General features: G+C 38.8%; 1 protein-coding gene across 1 annotated transcript in view; it reads left to right on the forward strand.

The window, feature by feature from the left end:
* Positions 1-1,699: 1,699 nt before the first annotated feature.
* LOC104408563 (ellis-van Creveld syndrome protein-like) overlaps positions 1,700-21,465 on the forward strand; it is a gene marked incomplete at its 5' end in the record, with an annotated part of 29,423 nt that continues 9,657 nt past the window's right edge. The window contains 4 exons of the mRNA XM_010018212.1: positions 1,700-1,798; positions 11,215-11,427; positions 17,340-17,449; positions 18,748-18,958. Of these exons, the coding sequence (XP_010016514.1) occupies positions 1,700-1,798; positions 11,215-11,427; positions 17,340-17,449; positions 18,748-18,958 (633 nt within the window). The remainder of the gene's footprint in view (positions 1,799-11,214; positions 11,428-17,339; positions 17,450-18,747; positions 18,959-21,465) is intronic.

Consider the following 21,465-nt stretch of genomic DNA (forward strand, 5'->3'; position numbering starts at 1 on the left):
ATATATATATATATTTATCATATATATGATATCCAGCGTTTTTAGCTGTAAATGCTGAGAGCTGCAAAACTCCTGTAACTGCTGAGAACTACTGACCCAAGTTATTAAGAAATAATAATAAAAAAATCAATCCTCAATTTTCATAAGAAGAAATAATTTGAGGTTAAAGTGATTACATCCAGCAGCATTAAACTTTTGATGAAATCTAATAACTTAGACAAATTAATATATGAGAAGACTCAGATTCCAGCTGTAATAAACTGTCAAAATTTATTGATCTCAACACTGCAATTTTGTACTGCAGGGCCAAGTTCTTTAATTATATTGTATATATTGGATAATGCAGTTACTGTTCTTGTATGCAACACCAGTGTGGCAACACCTCACTTCAAAACAAAAGGTTTCAGACACTTTAAGAGAGTAGAGCACATTTTACCTCTTTGGCTTTTTGTAACTTGAGACAAATAATTCTGTCACACATTTTTGTAGCCACTGAGCACTTGTGAATGTGTTTTCCTTATACGCATCACTCAAAGCACTTGGACACATCCCAAAAGCTTAGAAATTTTATATTAAGTCCTCTTCCCTATTAAGTGGGAGCCACACAGCTTTGTGCAAGAGATGCTCTGTTCTGTACACCTTAGAAAGCTAACAAATGCACTTAAACTATACACTAATAATCTGCTTCTGACAGGCTGAGTAGAAATGGGCAACCCGCTCTTCATGTTGCAGGGCAGAATACAACTAAGTCTTAGTATTATGAAATGTCTATGTGCAAATAATAAACAAGTCAGAAATTTAAGCCTTTCGGCTGCCACAGTGCAGAGGGCCCTTTTTTTCCCAGAACATGTGGGGTCTTGAGTCCAGACTCTTTGAAGAATAAGAAAAAATAGTTATGTATCTATCTCCTGTATAATTCCCATGATTTGAGTCTAGTCCAGTAATTATTTTGTACAAACAATCCCATCAGCACTGAGGAGCTATTTTAAACCTGTTTCATGGTTTCACAGCCAGCTCAGTGAAGGAATTGGTTCTGAATCCTCACCATGAGCCCAGAGTTGTACCCATCAAATGCACTTTTCTTCTTCCCCCCCTGCACCTCATCAAAGGGCTTGCACCACCATGGTACCAGTCTCAGCAGTAACTGACCTTTCTGCTGAATATAAAGGGCTTGCCAATTAGGAAGGTGGATTTTGCAATGAACTTTTTTCACATCAGTTTCTTTTGAACACAGGTGGGATGGTGGTAATGATTTAGTTGCCGCAGCTCTGAATTTTTATATGGCAGAATGACCTAGATAGTTCAGGTTAGAGTCCCTGTATCATTCTGTCTCCTTCATCTCTTTCCGCTGGAAAAAGAGCACTCTTTTTGCAGGGATGGGGTTTGGGTTGTTTGGTTTTTTTTACTGTCAGGAAATACACAAATGATCAAATGAAGGACACAAGCCAGAAAGTGCCAGTTACACTATTGGGTACATATTATTAACCCCAAATTGCTTAGGCTATGGAGTTTTACACTCAAGACTGGATATGCTTAAATCAAGGCGGTAAGGCAATGTCCCGCTGACTCACAGTTCCAGCTAAACACTTAACATTTGTGATGTTACATGGGAAAAGGATCAGGGAAAGGAAAGAGAGAATCACAAGAAGCTGTTAAAATCTTTCCATCTATTTAAATATACCTATTGTGTTCCTTTTAGGCTTACCATGAATTGCTAGAGAAGCATCGGCAAGCAGAGTGGCAACTGGAGGAGGAGGAGGACTGCGAGAGCACAGAGGCTATTGCAGATCTCTACAAGGTACCATCTCCAGTGATATATGTCATTTAATAATATTAATTCTGAAGATCCTCTAACCCCACTATACAGTGTCAGGCCTCGGGAAGGATTGAGAAATTGCAGGGGAGATCATGGTGGCTCTGGGAAACCTAGAGACAGCATGGTCATCCACATTAGCTTGCCTTTTCCATGATCTTCCTAACACTACATTTCCTAACCTCATGGTGGCTGACAAGGCTGCAGTAACACTGAGAGCATATGTGTCTGGCATTACATTAGCAGGAAAGAAACTTCAGTTATGTAGCATAATTATCTCCTCTGCACTGTGGTAGGGTGATACTATTAGTTAACTTCACTTGTCTCCAGAAATAGATTTCTCATTTCTCTTCCTCTCAGAGAAGTTGTTTTGATGCTAGTTAGTTCACTGAAGTAAGTTCAGATCTTTGGTGTAAGTAATATTTTTACACTTCTTTATGTTACCAATTTGGAAAATATGTAAATGCTTCATACTTTTGCACCATGTTAAATTATTTTCTGTCTGTACTGAAAATATGAGATAACGTGGTCTATCTCATGAAGCCCAAAACCAGCCAGCGGTGACCTTTAATTAGGCTGGAACTAATAACTTTCAGCTCAATAGGATCCTTGTCATGATTAATTATGACCAGATCAGGGTGTTACGGAAACTTGTAGTTCCTATTATATTAGGATAAGATACCCACACAGTCTTAATTAGCACTAGACCAAATACACTTTTTCAAATTCAGTTGATAAAAAAATCACAGCCACTGTATTTAGAACAACTAGTTTTGCCATGGTTTTATGTAATAATGCAAGCAACAGGATGTTTGATAAGCACTATTCCTTTGGAGAAAGGAAAAGTTTGCTTGCATGGCTATGCCAGTGAATCAGAGTAGATTAATTGTACAAAGCTATATAATTTAAGAAGAGCCATCAAGTCTGCTGATACTGCTATGCGCAGTCCATTCTCCAGAGTTACTACCTTATCCATCTACTTCTCAGTTCACATGAAGTTTCTGGAAACCAAACAATTTTTTCTTTTTTTTTTTTTACCCTGTGCAGTTCCACCTCATTTGTGAAATTATAGTGCTTTCCTTTATTGTGTACTTTGCTTTAGTGACATTAAGATCAGACCAAAAATCTTATTCCTTTCAGCACTGTTAGCTAAGTTTTCTTTTCCATTAAAGAAAAATTGGTTTGGGTGAATTAAGTGTTCATAGAATTGCCAAGTTGCCAGGAGAGCTGCACAAACTTGAACCCTGCCAATTCACCCAGTTCTAAGCCATTATATTCCATATTACAGCTGCTCTCTTATTCCTAGATCCAAACAAACACTGCCGGACATGAAAAACTGCAAGTACTGTGATCCAACTGGCATCTGTTGAATGAGGGCCCACAAATCTTAATTCACACCTTTTTTCCCGTAATAAAGCATTTTTGTTGTTACATTTAACACAAAGAACAACTGCACTTTCTCCCCTTAACCCTAAATACAGTTATTACAGACTGTTTTAGGAGAGCAGGCTGCTTCTGAGTATACCTTGTAAGCAGCATAAGCTAGAAAGAAGAGGAAATACAAATAAGCATATCCCTACTGTAGGTAAATGGAGCTGTTCTGACTTTCACAGCTGAAGTAAGTGCAGTAGGTATACATATGTTGTCCATTACGTGGGACATAAACGCAAAAGTAGATTTGCCATTAAGGTAGGGGGTTGCATTTTACAACCACAATGGCTTTGCTTCTCTCTCTGCTCCACCACACTTTCAGAGCAGAAGTGCATCTTGGACAAACCATAGTTGGGTTTTTTGTTTTGTTTTGTTTTGTTCCGTATCCAAGCCCTCTCAAGTTGTTTGGGCATCATCAGTATTGCAATTTATCAGATAAACACCAATATCCTAGTAAAGAACAGCCATGTTGGTTCAAACAAATGACCGTTTGGAGTAATATCCCATAAGTTCATGTACTGATGTTGGAGAGATGCATAATACTCACTTAGCTAGAGTTAGGTCCCATCCTCAGGTGTCCCTTCAGATAAGAGCAGTTACTAGCAGCTTTCAAAACAACTGTCTTGGAGCATACAGGTGCCTCCATCCTATATCAACTTTCTAAACCATACGCCCCCATGTAAGTACTGTAGCAAAACTCACACTGTAGATGAGAAGCTAGAATTTCTTGCACTTCTGGACTGCACTCTTCACAAACTCACTGAACCAAGCACAGAAGCCCAAGTGCTCAGCCCTTGCCCTAAGCTCATGGTTCTTATCTGCTGTAGGTGAAGGCCATTAAACCTTTCTCTTTTTGTTGCTTTTCTTTTTCTTTTTTTCTTTCAGGGGAAAGGGACCTGGCAAGGTTTTACGTGTGATAAAGGCTTGTATGTGATAAAAAGTGTAAACTCTCCATTCCTCCATCAGTTGTGTGCACTAGAATGATGACGTATTTCAACAGTTATCTTGGTTTGTCCTAGCATAAGGAAGCAGGGAAGCAAGCCTGACAGACTTAGTTTCATGAATAAGTAGAAAGATAACCTGAATGCAAGAGGTGATATTAAAATATAAGGAGAAGGTCACCTTCTGACCAAATAGGGAGTCAGTGAATATCCTGGGGACAGAAAAAAGGATGTCACTTACTTGTAAGTGCCACTCACTTGTGGGAGAAGATCCTTATCTTCTTCTCACATTTTATAGTTCTTCTAAGCCCTTCTCAAATTTTTAGGTCTTTGTTATTTTCATGTTTTCCCTTTTTACATAGTTTGTGAGTTCATCAAAATGGATTTATATAACCCTTTAGCCCTGCAGGCTACAGTACATAAAAAAAATATCCAAATTGGTGAATAAGTATGTAAAAATGCAATGATGTGGAAGCTGACTATGTTTGCATAGAATAATTGAGTAGTTTTGTTTCATGTACACATGAATAAATCAATTAAAATTATTTGGAATGGAATCTGTTGATGCCTGAAGTGGATGAATGAGTTATATTTGAATGATAGCATAGGACTTTTCAGACACACTAGTGGAGTAAAATAGTCCACTGTAGGGGAATAGTCTGTCTAGACATAGGCTCCATAACTAATTTGAAGAACTTATTTTGAAGTTCAGGAGAGAGGGGGGAAGAGATTTTGATTATCATAGTGTATCATAACTGAAGGAGGACTTTTGTCAGAGGTAATTGAATGGCTCAGCCTAATATTTTCGTAAATACAGTCTGCGGAGTTACCCTGTGCAAAAGGGATATTGTGCTGCAGTAACGGTTCTGTGCCAGGTTGGGTAGTTTTTCAATTGCAAAGTTTTTACTGTAGTTTTCTTTCAGGTGGCAGCAAAAGCACCCCCATGATATAGCCTGTTCTGTTTCTCTTTTCTTACGATGTCTTGCAAAGATTAATGTCTAGCTCCTTCCAAGTCTGTCTCAAGTTTAGCAAATCAGATGTTCAACATTTAATATTTCATTCTCCTTTTTTTCTTTTTGTGAGCTACCTACTTACTCAGCAGGGAAAGGAGAAGTGAAATGAGGTTAGTGGTTAACAGTTCATTATTAAGAAAACAGACATGCAGATTGCACAAAGTAAATCAATTAACAGTTGAGAACTACATAGTCCATGGTAAGATAATTATTTTTCTTCAGCTTTAACATCAAAACTATAAACCCCAGATGATTTACTGTCATTTATATTTCCCCTTTGCTGATAGCAGTCCACCAGAATTTTATTTCATTTGACTTGACAGAACACAGAAATGCACAGGAATTTAGACTAAAAGCTATTAAGTAATAAGTATTATCAACAGGCAAGGCAATAAACATTTTGTGAATGGATAAACATGAATGTGAGGTTGAAGCAAAGTATTTGATTTTTTCCTTTATTAATAAAAGGGGAAAACTAACATCTGTTGAAAGAAAAAGTACAGATTCTCAGAGACTTACTCTTTCATTACTTTCCTTATGTAATTTCATTAACAAGAGAGGTGGTTAGAGATGATTTTAAGTAGAGTGGGCTGTATTTTTGGGTACTGAGAGCTAGCTTCTTTTCCAGGTAAATCCCTCACAGCTTGTCTCAGGTGGAAATCTGTATCAAGAGAACTGAAAGAAAGAGCAAGTTTGTGAACTCTTTCCATGCAAACTCAGTCTAGTTCTGGTTTTGGGCACCAGTTAAGTTTGATCTGGTTGTTTCAGTCAAAGCTGATACACGATGCCTGGTATGGATGGCCTTCGTTCTGAACTTTGCTTCTTCCCTTACTGCATAAGAAAACCTATTTTACCTCTGTATGGATTCACAATTTAATATTTAGATCTAGTAAAGGTCATAACCTTTTCTACAAAAGGCACATTTCTAAGAAGGAAATATGGAAAGAGAAGATTGAAACTGCTTCCTGAATAAATCAGGACTAAAATTTCAGTGGACCTCTATTTTAAATGCTTGGAAATACAATTTTTTAATTCTATTTTTCTTTAAGTATTAGCATGTCCTAAGGATGACTTCAATGTCATTGTGTTTTATCAGTGCTAGGATACTTAGAAGCAGGCTCCTATTTTCATTTCCAGTTAGCATTCCAGAATTCTTCACACGGAAGAGAGGAATCAGTACATGTAATCAGCTTTGTTTTATTTCATCTGAGTTTATAATGTGAAGCATCTTCCAGTGGCCAGTGGTGTCCAAGAACATTTGGAGTATTTGTGGGATGTATGACCAGAGTATTGAGTCTCTGTTCATAATAAGATACAATATGGTTTGAGAGATTAATCTCTTACTTCCTAAGCAAGTGTCTTAGCCCATTGAGCTTCTGGAGGTACAAGCAACAGTGTTCTGTAGCTTTAAGCAGAAATCTTAAATATTTTAATGAAATACTGATGTATCACAAGTTAACAAATAGCTATTCACAATTTTACTATTCACTGTAATCTCATCTGCATGTAAGAACATTTTAATCATTTGGGTTTGAGGGAGAGCATTAATCTTGTTCTTCAGTTTTGTAGTGAAATCTGAAAACTGTGTATTTGCCCTGGTTTTTGACAAAATTATGTATCTATCACCTTGTTTGAAATTCAGATGCACTCAGCATTTTAATCTAAGCCCATTTTATTTCTGCATATACCCCATCGTATTTCTTTATGCTTGATGAATTCCTCTGGAGATTTTTTGAAAAGCTTTGAGATTGACTGCCAGGTATTACAAACAGGTTCATTCAACACTGCAATCAGCTATTCTATTAATGGAATCAATTTGAATAAATTTTTTTAAGTCAAAGTTCTAAAACCAAGAGATGGCATATCAGGAAGCTTGTAAGAACTATTTTGTAGTGGTTCTAGTCCAAAAATAACATCTTGGAAGCAGTAGGATTTCTTGATGGTTTTCTTTTTTACCTGTGGAAAATAAGCTTTATAACATGTAGTGCACTGTCCCTGTTCACAGAGAGACTTCATTGCTGTTTCACATCAAGTACATTCCTGAGACTAGAAGTAGTTTTGAACTATTTTGTTATCTTGAGTAGAACTCAATCACATCTGCAGTCTTTCCTAAATGTAGATCTACCATTTTCCCTACCAAATTTTAAAAGCCTGTTCCAGTCTGTTTTTTCTGGTGCTGGATTAAACAGTATGGCCATCATACCGGACCTGTGGTATGTCCTCTGGGTCGAGCATGGTGTCATGTTAGAGTCTGGCTTGCAAGGACTACCTGGGGTCTAATGTCTGTATGATTAATGTGTTCAGATTTAAGAAGCCAACAGTCAGTAGTTCCTTGAACACTGAGAAGTTAGTGTTTTGATAGTCATTACTGACAGTGGTTTACTTTGTGATCCTGGAGCACAGATGAGGCCAGTAAGTGCAGGATTTGTCCTGCGCAGAGGAGACTTCCTAACAGAATATATACGGAAAGTGTTAAAAATCACCATCCCAGGACTTAAAGCACCTGACCAAGCTTCCTATTGCTTTCACTGCCAGTTTGCAACGTTGATGAGATGTAGAGAACACACTGCTTAGTCCAGCTTCACCTGCATGTATTCATCCATTTTCATTTTTAATGGGACTACTGATGTGAAAACCTGCCGCTGGAATCCTAATCCCAATTCCTTGTCCTTTCATACACCGCTTTCAGCAGAGGGACATGAAGTATTTTGCTAATAAATAGTTAGGCAACTTTGATCTAGAGGTAACTTGGCCCATTACATTAAGGAGGTGATGCAGGTGAGTTATTTTTTGAGAGCAAGACCTAGTTATGTTTTTCCTGGGTAACTACATACCCGCTCTGATAGTGCTGAAGGTGGGTATACAGTGTAATTTGAAGCTGCAGGGAGTGCAAGCAGAGCTATCCACTTGGTCTTTGGACAAAATGGCATGAAGGCAAGTAACAAAATACCTTTTTTATGTTCTGTGCAAAAGACTTTCTAGTAAATAATACAGAACTGTCAGCATGCCTGAGAAGTGCTATCAGTTCTTCAGCAAAATATGTTGCAAAGTGATTTAGCTGCCATAAGTGGAACTCTGTTTAAGAGTAGAGTTCCTTAACACCCTGCCTGAGATCTTTTGAGATTGCAATAGAAATACCGCAGACTCCTTTAGACTGCTTCTGAACTGTGTCAGACCCGAGAGAAATTTTTATAGCCCTGAACACCCACTAAATGCAGGAGAATTAACTTGTCCTGAAAGGCTAGTAAAGCTCAGAGAAGAGATAGTTTACAGAGATAGAGTGATTGTTCTTTAGATGTTGTATAGGATACAGAGGTTAGAAACGTATGATCTTTGATCACAGAACCATAAACTCAACTAAGTTTGAAAAGACCTTTAAGATCATCAAGTCCAACCATTACCTCAGGACTGCCACTAAAGCATATCACTGAGGGCCTTATTTACACGGTTTTTGAACACTTCCAGGAACGGTGATTCCACTACTTCTCTGGGCAGCCTGTTCCAATGCCTGAGCACGTGCTCTGTGAAGAAATTTTTCCTAATATCCAATCTAAACACCTCCCTTGGTGCAGGTTGAGGCTGTTACCTCTTGTTCTGTCACTTGGTACTTGCGTGAAGAGACCAGCCACCTCCTCTCTCCATCCTCCTTTCAGGTAGTTGTAGAAAGCAGTAAGGTCCCCCCTGAGCCTTTTCTTCTCTAGACTAAACAAACCCAAGTCCCTCAGCTGTTCCTCATGAGACTTGTGCTCCAGACCCTTCACCAACTCCATTGCCCTTCTCTGGACACACTACAGCACCTTAATGTCTTTCTTGTAGTGAGAACGTCTTTCTTGTAGTGAAGATCTTGATCTTGTGTTAAATGCCAGAATTTGGAGTTGTGAATTTTAAAAGAAACAGCAGCAGAAGAGAGAATTCAAACAGAGTATTAACAGGTTTGCGTAAGTATTGGCAAGCTAAGCCAGACCCACAACTACACAAATTATTAAGATGGTAAAAATCCTGCTTCTTGTGGTAACAGTAACTGGTAACTGTAATAATAAAGGAGTAGGGGAGATTCATCCTTCAGCATAGGATGCACCTGTGTAGCTAACATTACCCTAATGGTACTGTCATGTGCAGATTGCCAGCAATTGCTGGAAATGGGAGAAGTGTTCCCAGAAATGAGATATCCAATTGTTAGGTCTTTGTCTATTTCTTATATTTGGTACCCAGTTTCGGAAACCAGTAGCCTAATTTACAAGAATTCAGAACATTTTGAGATTAAACAAAGCCAGTGGGAGCTGGATTCTGAAAATCCTGTGTGCTTTAAACAGGTAAGAGAGTGGAGAAAATCAAGACAGCCGATCTTGAAGGTGCAGTGAATGCTTTTGATAGTAGGGTGCCTCGGTTTTATCCAGAAGAAGAGGATGCTGCAGGAAGCAATTAAGCTAAGCTATTTATTGTTTGTGAAACGGCTAATTAATATGGTGATTAGCATCCTAGAGGGATCCTAGGAGAAAAATAATAATTTAGTATTCAGTGCACAGTTTGGATATTTTACAATAAATGAGAAATACAAAAGAAAGGGTTTTTTTTTAAATCTATCCATTCAATAGGTATAGATAAATCTAAACACAAAATAGATAAAGATCCTGTGGAAACAGTATCATTTATTATTATGGAGGTGAAAAACTCACATGCAGCCTAAGTTCTGGGGGCGAAGGGTCTTATTTTCTTTTTTATGACAAAACATCTAGCAGTTGGAGTGGTCTCTTACACAGTAGTATATTATACCAGTGTATTTCCCCAGAAAAGACAAGTCCACTACAACTTTTCATGTCTATGAGCTGCAGACAAATGTTTTTGACATCCAGATAAATATCTCTTTGAGAGGTTCTAGATTTTGATCACTGATGAGAGTGTAATTAAAACTGTATTTAAAAGAAGGCAACAGCTAGAAGCCTTGACTTGTTCTTGCAACAGGAATGCTGTATTTTAAGGAAAAGAAAGAAATATAAGTGTTTTCAAGAGGGCTAACAGTGATTTACAATGAAAAGAAAACCAAGTAGGCAATAAAGCTTTTTGGACTGATAAGGTCATGTGGAGCTCATACAAAAATAGCTCTTCATACTGCTGGAGTACCGCAGTGTCCGTGTGACCTTTCCAATGTGTTTTTGTTTTCTTTTTTCCGCTGGGGAAAGCTGCCTGTCTTTACTCCTTCTCCTCAGGGATTATATCAAATTGTAGCAAGTTTGCAAACACAACTCATATCATCACTGTGTATTTGACAGTGAAATTATGTGTTCTGAATAGACTTCTTAGCTTGGATGACGTCTGACTAAATCACCCACACTCTTCTTGTGAGCAAAACAGCCTCAGCAATTGAAAACTGCTCATATGAGACTAGTTTTAATAAAACCACCAGAGGATGTTTGTTTTTCTAGGCTTGAACCTGTTCTGCATCAGGAGGAATTTGAATAATTCTGTCCTTCAGGCATTGAAGAGTGTCATATTCTGGAGCACCAACTGTTAGCATGACTAATGTCAGTTTTGCCTAACTAGAAGCTGTACTGTCCCTTTTAACTCGTCCTTCTTTCTTACCTTTATTCATTTCATGTCAGTGACTTTGAAAATGTGTTGTGCTACACTGGATTGTTTCCACAACAACTTTCAAAGTAAGTGTTTTTGTAACACATTGCTGTAGCCAGTAAAACGAGATACTCCTTGCACTGCAGCTGCATGTGAGCAACAGTTCAGATTCAAGGTCTTATGTGCTCATGCCACTATTGCATTTTAAATGATGACATGTGCCTTAAACCAAAACATTTGAGTTGTTCCATCTACAAAACCTGGTCTTTTTAACTCAAGCATTACTGGCTTTGGATTTTAATTCTAAGGGTCAGTCACTGCCCCACTGTCCTTACTGAGACATGGTTCCCCTATTGGCATCTTGGAGACATGAAATGAAACAGCCCCAAAAGGCCAGGGGTTCACTCTGTCACGTGTCTCTCTCTGTCCCTTTTTGTCCCTCTGTTAGGAGCTGTACTCTAAAGCTTCCCATGCTTTAGTGGAGTTAGTGACGGAGCTGTTTCTTAAGACCTTGCCTTTTGTGACCGGCCTCTCTGTAAGAGAGTGTGAGCTTCTGAAAGAGGAATGGCAGGAGAATTTGGTTCCTCAGCTGGAGAAATGGGAAACCCACTGCCAGAGACGCTGGAAGCTCTTCCAGGAACAGATCCTGCAAGAAAAACAAGTAAGACCTTTATTATGTTCTGGGACCCCAGGGTCTAAAACCTGAGATACAGAAAAAAACTATCAAGATATCTATCTGTGGGAAAACATTTTGTGTATAAATATACAGCTCACATCCAGACGTGGGATGGGCAGTTTGACATGCAGTGTGGGGTGAACATACGTGCTGTACATGTGGACTTGCATAGAGGAGTCAGAGAGTAATTGCTGAACATCTGTCCACAGTGTTTGATGGTTCTGTCAGCACATAAACATTTTTTGGCAAGGCTGCTGTACTATGTCCTCTACTCTTCATCATTGCCAGAAACAGCTAAAAAAACCCTTCATCTGGTCTATTTGGAGAGGTTATATATAAGCACAGTTTAAAGGAGTGGAGGCTGCACAATGATTAATATTTCTTAATCATTTTTATGTATTAATACTGCACTGATTGGAAACATATGATACATACTGTATCTTTACTCTGAGAAGGTAAAGGAACACGTATCTAGCTTTCCTGCTGTTTGTGCCCAGCATAGAAGGCATTGACACTGAAAGAGAAAAGGAAGAGTAGATGCGAAGCTATGCTATGCTATGCTATGCTATGCTATTCATATGCAACAACAGTAAATTCTATTGTACGATAAATGTGGAGGCAGGTGTCTTCAGCATTAGGCTGGAACTCATACATACTTTCAGTTTATTCATGCAGAGCTGTGTCACTATTAAGACTACTGTGAAGACTAACACAGCTTAGTCAAAGAAAGACCTCTACACAAAGGTGTGCCTCTTCATAAAGTGTGATGTGATGTATAGAGTGGTTGGAGCTTCTTAAATAAAAGGTTGTCAGAGTTCTTTAACACTGGCAAAATCATACTTTTCCCTACCCTCATTCTTCACAGTGCCTGAACTATCCAGTGCATGGTTAATAAGGTACTGATTGTGTCCCTAATTATTACAGACTGCTGTAAGGTGTTTTAAGTCTTCCACCCACTCATATTTAGAGTTCTTCCATTAAATCCTGTGATTCAGGAAACTCTGGGCTTCCTACTAACTTTGGTAGAGTAGTTTCCTGACTGGGGCTTTCAGAAAACCCATGGGAATACAAAAGCAGAATTATTCATTGGAGATTCTTAGCTATTTCCTTTTTTTTTCTTCTTTCTTCTATTTTTCTTAATCTGGAGTTAGGCAACATGCACATCACATCATTTTATGTTTACTTTATTGTAATTCACCTGTTATCTCAAATATTTTAGAAAGCAATTCTACTTGCTTCTGTTTCTGTGTCACAGGGATATCTAGCAAACTAAACTAAAAAATGCTTCTGACCAACTGCTGATGCTGCTCAGTCTGATCACATGCTTTCACTTAAGGGCAGGGATTTGTGTTTTCGAGGACTGCTGGCTTGCATTTAGTGTTTGAATACCTTCAGTGATTAACGAAACTGTGTCTGACCTCAATTGTTTTTATTTTGCTCCTTCGTATCAAGAATTAGATTCAGTACCTGACTTGGTGAGCTTAAACCTCTATGTTTCTGTTCGTTTTCACGTTCACTCAGGGTTCACGCGTTGCCTGTCCTTGTATGTGAATGACCTGAGCAGCCAGGTCTAGTAGGTGAACTGCAAGCATGTCTCATAGCAAATGGAGCCCAAAGCACCATGGTGGTATCTGCTGTCATTAAAAACCACAGTCAAAGAAGGAATTGGTTCTGGTGTGCAATTTACAATTGGTCTCACAAGTCAGAGTGCACTTTAGGGCACCTCTGCCCTGGTCCTTCCACTGTCCCATTGAGCCTCAGCCGTTGTTCAGGGACAGAGAGGATGCAGTTTAACATACAGAAGACAGTCCACAGAGGGGGAGATTGCAAGTCAGAAGTTTTGTTCCAAAAATGCTGTTTATGCATTTCTCTTCTACTCATTGGACACAGCATTGAGTGGAGAAACCACACCCTGGGATTTTTTTTTCCAAAAGATTAAAAGGATTGGTTCATCTCCAGCACTCTATTGCTCTTTGGGCAGCACTGTATGATGAATTCATTTTAGTGTGAGTTCAGATGTTCCAGTCATGCCCAAGCATAGGTTATTTAAATTAGTAAGTTGACTTCCCATCACTTCCAGTGTTCTGTAGCATTCATAATACACAGCTGATAACTTCCTAGTTGAAAATAAAAGTTAAAGGGTTTGCTGACACTGTTAACAGAAATTACTGAGCTATAGAGGCATTCACTTAGCGATGACAGAGCAATCACATTGGTCTCTGGGTCACCAGCACTGCAGTTGGCCCTTATTCAATATAATAATTTCCTGAGCAGCAGACAGAACTGTCCTAATTAGGACAAGTGATTCTGTGGGATAAATTCCTAGAAGAGACAAGTGTTTCTCCTAGTGGGAAAATGTGTAATTCCTCAAGACGATACTCTTTGCAGGAGATTAAGTAGCTTTTTTAACTTGATGCATGTGGCTTCTTGGAAGTGGTTTGAACTAAACTGGAAAAAAAGCCTGCTACATCTCCAGAGAGACCATGGAAGGACATAGCTATTCCACCAAAGCTTGGCTGGCAGATTTTCCTGCATAAGACTCTGAAATCACACAAGTCATATATTACGTTCAAAAGCAAAGTGCATTTCTTGGCCCTTTCATAGTATAAACACAGCAGCCTGTACATGTAAGCAATAAGCTCCTGAAAAGGAGCATTTGATTTCCAGCTTAAGAAGAGACATGAGACACTTGTGACATTTAGGAGATCCCATAGATGTTACAGTGCTGAATATGATGATCCATAAATTGACATTTAAATTGACAGGCCTTTTAATTTATCAGGCATTTTCCATCAGGAGATAGTTCTTTCATTTCCCTCTTAATAAATGTACTATAGTAGGAATTACATAGTCACCTGCTTTACAGACTTGGGAAGTCTTAACAGCAGAAAGGTTTTCACCAGAGTATTTATGTGTGCTTTTCAAAGTGGCTTTTTTTTTTTTTAGATAATCTTCCTTAGCACATATATATACCTGGAATATGATGTCCTTTGGGGGAACAGATTCAGTTTCACAGCTGAAAAGAAAAAAATAGTTTCATATTTGAATTTGTCTTATACTCTCAAGGATGTGAGTGAGGCAAATGGGAATAAAAGACTAATTAAAAGAAATTTTGAGCATTTTCCCACATAGTCCCTACCTCATGATTTCTGTAGACATCTCTCCTGCCTGGGCAGTGGTTACTGGGAGCAGAGTGCTGCACTAGGCTGAGGTACTTGCTTGGTATTCGGTGTGCAGCACACCCCATCTACAGGCTATTAGGGAGAAACTGCTTTCCTTCAATTTCCTGAATAATCTGTGTTAAAAATGTCAAACAGAGCTGCAGAAAAAAGAGTAAGCTTACTTGGGTTGAGTTTGCTGTTGCATCTGAGGTCTAACTCAAAATACTTTATGGGTTTCATTACCTAAAAAAGGCATATTTCTCACATTTATTGACAGAGTAATACTTCATGTTAGCAGTGCTCCAGAAGGTCTTGTAATGGACTTGTCAGGAAACAAAGCACTGAGAAGCTTAGGGAGTAAAAACGGCATGAGGAGACTTCTGTCCATTTCCACATCACTGCTTGACACCCAGAAGTGTTACTGGCACCTGATTACCAGTTTTGATACTGTGTGCATTTTATCACTTTCTCTTTGGTTTATACTCATTTTTTCATCGTGATTGGAATGACTCTTCAAGAAGCCAGACATTGGGCTTTTCTTCCCCATTTACCATGCTTTTGTCACTGGTTGTACTGGTTCAGTGCAGGAAACAGAAAGCCTGAGTTCTATTCCAGGCACTGAGTCTGTGCAACAGTGTGATTTTCTCCATTCCATGCAACCTGTGTCTGAGCAAAGTAAGGCCATTCCCAAAAACAGGAAGGCTTGGAAAAGCATCTGGTGTCTTGACCCAGCATTGGAAGATAGTACAGCACAAAGCCTGACCTTTCCACCTAGCTTGATGAATAGTGGTCTCTCTTTTGCTGGTTTTCAGTTGTATGCCAGCAGCCTCAAATTAAGATTCCAGGCGGATCTTTACTGTTGCTTTTGTGCCTGTATATGTGAGAAGTCTGGTATTTCAGAGGTGGAAAATATCCAGCCCTCTCAGCCCATCCCAGTGAGCTGCTGAATAAAGCAAACAATATTCTGTTTATTTCCAGCTAATCCTTCCCTCCTTGATCATTTTCCTAATGGCTGTTTTGAGACAAAACACTGGTTTAGTATTTGGTCCAAATCTCAATCTTCCTTATTTATCATCCCATCTTAAATGTGTAATAACCCACCTCCTTTCCTCCTTGTTATCTTATATGGCTGATGTATTTCTACTGTTCAGGTTAATAGCTGTGTGCTGGGAGGTATTCTGTACCTGCTGAGAATACAGGAAAGCTGTATTCTCAGCTTTCCACTGGTCTCAGAGAGGTGAAGAGAACTTTTATAAATTCTGCATATAGCTTACCTTAGATGCACTCAGTGGAAAAGGTGACTCATTCTTTTCCTTTAAAAGAAACTATGTTTACCACCAGAGAACTAGGCTATATCTTCATAAAAAGCATCACCTAGACTCACATCAGTCGAGGTCTGGCTACACAGGTACATCTTGTGGCTCTTTCCAAGAGCAGCCTGATGGGCTCCCCAGCACCATACAGATTTTGGGCTGTGCTTTTCATGCTCAGCAGCACTCCTTCCATCTGTCATCTGCTGTTGACTCCATACCCATCCTTCTCAGGCATCCTGCTGAGGAGCATGTGTGCTGGTAAGGTTTACTGCATGGAAAGGGGTCATTTAGATGTGTTGCTGTGTATTCTACAGAGAAGGTGCTGTCCAAGAAAGAAGTACATTTTTATTTTAAAGCCAAAGATGATGTGGTTTCTGATGTTCTGCAGTTCCTAGGGGAGTTCATTCTGTGCTCATGGGTAAAGACTCTCTCCTGCACAGTCACTGCTTCCCAAAGCAAAGACTATCAAATCCAGTAGGAAGGCCCAGTACCACTCCTAATTTTTAGCACTAACAATTGTGCAATTACGTGTCTAATTCTTTGTTACACATGCTGATTTAGTGAAACCTTGCTGTCTGCAGTAGTATAACATTTATTCCCTCGTGTTCTGAATAAGACTAGAACATAAATTGAAGCTGTCAGGAAGCCTGAGTATTATATTTAATTTAGGGCTTTGCATACACATGCAGACAACCTGCATTTATCCAGCTGCCAGGATAGCCTTAAATATACTCTTCATCTAACAGTAATAGAGTTTGCTCCTTAAGAACCATTTCATTTTATAGCTTATTATTCCTTAAATTCTAGCAATATGCTAAACAAAATCTTAAGTCCCTATCTCCAAAAGTTTACAGTCTAGTGGCAAATCCATCAAAATATTTAAAGATTAAATTCCTTGATCTAAGTATCACCCTGAAGGAGCTGTAAAGTTGCAGTCCATAAACCTCATCACGCAATGTCCATTTCTAACTATTAGCACTGTGTACGATACACAAAAGTGTAATGGCAGATGATATCTTTATTTTGTTCAATGAAAATAAATCTACAGTGTCTACTGGGAGGGATGGGGGGTGAGGAAAAACCACTGCAACCTGCTGATAAGGATAAGAGACAATGCAATATTTTGTTCCATATTGTTCTTTTTCTCTTGTTCTTCTGTTGTTGCAACTGTAAAATCTTCAGGAGACACAGCTCGGGGTTGGTCCAAACCAGTGCAAAGCCTCCCTTTCTTTTCAGTGAGCTGTGTGATCATTGAGAAAACAGTATTCCTCAGTAGGATTATTTTAATTCAGCATGAGTTTGTTTCTTGAAAGAGGGGGATGGTTGTTTTTAGCAAAATAAGATGAAATAAACCCTGTCGCTTAATGTGACTAGACTGAAATCAGAGTATCTTACAATTTTAATTTTCCCTCCCTGCTTTTAGCTATGGATGAAGGAATATGCTCTGTCCGCTGTGATGCAAAAGCACCTGTCTGAAAAACACGAGAAGATAATTCAAGGTGTCATAAGCAGGCTAGGATGCCTCAGTGATGAGTAAGCATGGTTTTATCAGTAAGCAATGGGGTAAAACTCCACTACTGCATGCACAGATAAGATCTTCTGTACATTACACTGTGGAAAGCAGTGTTGAGGATTATGAGCATCTTCAGGCAGAGAGGCAGTTACTGTAGTATTATGTCTGAGTATCAAATACAAATTAAAAAAGCAGATATCATGACTTCTGGTAAGTAGAAGAAATAGCCTTCTGTAACTGTAAAGCAGTGAGCTTTCTCTGTATCTACTCCTGGGTGGGTGATTTCTTATCTTGAACCAGCCTCTCTTTGCACGCTGCATGTCACATTGGAGTTGGATAGTCTTCAAGATAAAATATTCAGTCCGGCAGCATTCAGCTCTACCTTTGCTTTCTGCCACAATAGCACTGACCATCACTTTGCATGATAATAATTCCTCTCTTGCTATCTGTAGCAAGGAAGCTGTTAGTTTTATCTCATCTTTGTACAGCTAAACATCTCTTCAGTAGAAGTGTTTCTCAAAACCCCCCACAATTGTGTGTTATCTACCTTGCTTTGATTAGGATATCAAATACCTTCATTTACCATGGTCTTCACATTACCAAAGATCAAAGTGTTTGAAGACTTGTCTATTTGGAATATCAGTATTATTGCCATTGCATTCCTTTATTTTGGCTCTACTTTTCAGTTAAACCTTACATTTTCACATTCTCTGACTTCAGTGTTTCCCAACATATATCTAAAGAGCTCACAATGTCTTATAACTTACACATATACACAAGTCAGATCAGGCACAATGTCATCCCAAATGTGCAAAGAGATTTCAGTCACCTGGTCCAGGATCAACCTCAAAATTTGCTCTCCTGTTTAGAATTCACCACAAACTTGCTTCAGCCATGTCTGCCCTGCCAGCTAACATTAGCCTCTTAGATGTCTCCTCAGAGCATGCCTCCTTGTTAATCCAAGATACGCTGTCCCTCATTTTCTTGAAATAACTTTCCTGTAGTTCTGATTACTTTCTCTTTTCATCTTATTTCAAGTATCCTACTAAAAAAAACTTACTGTAATTATAGATCATTATTTATCTATTTTCTTCCTATTTTTATTTTAATTTAACTTCAGTGTGACAGAACTAGAAGTCTGTCACAGCAATACTCATTCTTTACACCTGAGCAGCTTTCGAAGGCATGCTTTGTATGAGAAGACCTTATGCAGGGTGAATAGTAATTCCTGTGATCTTTAAGCAGTGACTTTGCTCAACACAGGCGTGCCAAATCACAAGCAGCTCAGCTGACTGATTTTTAATGGTCCTTTTTACAGGTCTGTTAACTATATATTGCAAAAACACCGACTTCTGCTGTGTTCAGTGCTCAGAAGGCTAACCCTCCGAAGGGTTGGAATGGCAGCCCTGGCCCGCATGAGACTGTCCAGAAAGAAGAGCTTGCTTCAGGAACTGAGACAGCAACATACTCTTCAGAAGGGATCCTCCCCCTGCCAAGATGAGGACCAGTGGCAGTTACAGAAGGCACTGGTAGGTACAGTGTCAGGGTGGATTTTCTCCAAAGTTCTCCCATGCTGTGATACCCGGCATTAGAAGTAGCTGTAGAAGATCTCAAAAATTAAAATGTTCGAGTTCCAAATAGAAAATAAAATACTATCTATCAAAAAGGCAAGAGCTGCTGGCATAGGAGGTCCCCAAGTGTGCCTGGTTTAGTTTGGGCAGAGGTATTCCATGACAACTGGCTAGCTATGTGATATATGTTATCTTGGCAAGCTTATTTAGCTGTTTATTTTATATGAAAATATTATTGAAAGAAGGCACGCCAATGTGTATAGAGGACTTCTACACAAGTTACTGCTTCAGGGTAAGATAAGCTCATATTTATTCTGCTAGGGTTCATAATACACAATTGAAAAGTTCTTCCTTGAGCATTGGAGAAATTCTTCCCTCCACCAGACCTAGCAAATATTTCTATGCTGTCATAATTTTTCATTCGTCTTTTTTAACTCCTCTGTCCATGAGTTGCTCAGCATCTGTTCCCTGACATCCTTCAAAATAACCTGACTCCTTCAGGTTAAGGAGATGATAGAAGAAAGTTTAAGGGATTTTTAGACTTGATATTCCACAGGTCGCTTTCAAATCTGCTTGCGATTATGTTTTTAAGGGTTAATCCATTAAGCGTTGTTGGTTATTTACTTACTGCATTGCAGATTTACCTAAAACAACACCAGATTTCAGATTTCAACCTCAGAGAACCTTCCTAGCAGGTGTCCGTGATAGCCCCTCTCCAGCCCACTGCTGCTGTACGTAGGGATTGAACTCATCCAGCAGCTTGCAGCTTTGTGCTGCATGCTGTCACTGTGTAATTAGCTGAGAGATAATATTTTGTGTCGACTAATCCTGATTTGTGTAATTTAAACCCTAGTTCTCCACTTGGCAAAGGAATAAGGAAATTCTGTCTGCTGCCGTTTTCGTATTTGGTACTTATATTGAAGTAGTTGCTGTTAAGTGTGAAAATCTCCAAACCTCATTAACCTTCAATAGAGATATAATGTAAAATAACAAAATACAAATACATATGACTGCATTCCTCTTGTTAAGTGCTTTCTACTACTCCCTCTCACTTAGCTCCCACAGGGATGTTAATTGATGCAATCACTGTGTTCCCTAACAAAACGAAATGTCCCCAGGTATTACCATTCCTTTGGCTTCTCTCCATTACAGCCTCTTTCCAAGGCTAGCTAAAACTCATCTCACAAGGAAGTGCCTAAAAGTACACCTAGAAGATCCTTGCTGCCAAAGAAGTAGGGCATAGGTGTGGAATTGTGAAAAGTCAGAGAGAAAAAAACTGTTACCAACAACCTCCAAAACTAGAAGCAATGTATATGGAGTTAAGAAAAAGGTTAATTTACAGACACTCAACCAGAGTTTAGATAAACCATGTTGTCTGCATTAAACATAATTTTAGCTTGTGCCAATTTTAGACTGGTAGACAGTGTCATGTCAATCTGTTGATTTCATTTAAAATGTAAAACAATACGAAAGAATCCTAGCTTGGACATAATAGCACAACATTGGGTCTCTGAAAAAAAAACAGAGAAATGGTTCAATGACATTCCAACTGTCTAAAAAACAAAACCTGACGAAAACATATCTGAGCTATAAATAAAGACTTGTCAAATTAACCCAGCATTAGTAGGGACATTATTATCTCCCACAGATGAAAGTGGGCAGAGCAGGTTCTTTTTCTACTTGTGTTTCTTATTTCCAAGAGGGAATCATAGGTACTAATATATTCCCCAGTATAATTTAATGTTATTTAGCCTTAAATGAGAATATTAGTATAAGAGGGACATCAGCAGCTCAACAGAAGGCAATCTATGGAAGACTAATACATGTAAGGAAGACAGAAGAGATGAAGCTGGGAGCACACTTTTGTGTGCTAAAGAGAGTTCAGAGGAAACATGGATATAAAAAGAAGCGTAGAAAATGGTGGCAAGGATGGTCCAAAGACAGTAAGAGACCGAAACTCTTCAGCCTAAAAAAGAGGCATCTTCTGGAATATCACAGGTTTTAAAACTGGTGTAAAATATGTCAATAGGGAAGAATTTTTCACTTTCTCATTTCTTGTTACTGATAAAAGAAGAAAGCACTGAGCAAAGCTACTAGATGGCAGGTTCAAAATTAAGTAGTGTGTAGTTAAGCTGTAGAACTCATCACCACGGGATGCTGTAGATGCCAAGAGTGCAAATGGTTTCTAAGTGCTATTAAACACATTCGTGACCTCTCCCAAGGACTGTGAGTACCAATAGACCAACTTTTTTTCAGCTAGACTGCACAAACTGTACATGTATTCCAGGTGCATAATTGTATACATGCCTTGTTCCTGTGCACTTTACTGAGGCATCCACAATTACCCCTTACTAGACTCAGGATATTTGACCTAGATTGTTCATATTTTTAATAGAAATAGGACCGAATTCAACAGTGCAGATGAGGAAGATGGGAATATATCACTTGGAAATGACTAATGGAAC

This window comes from Nestor notabilis, unplaced genomic scaffold (assembly GCF_000696875.1).
Source record: "Nestor notabilis isolate BGI_N333 unplaced genomic scaffold, ASM69687v1 scaffold15937, whole genome shotgun sequence".
NCBI classification, from domain to species: Eukaryota; Metazoa; Chordata; class Aves; order Psittaciformes; family Psittacidae; genus Nestor; species Nestor notabilis.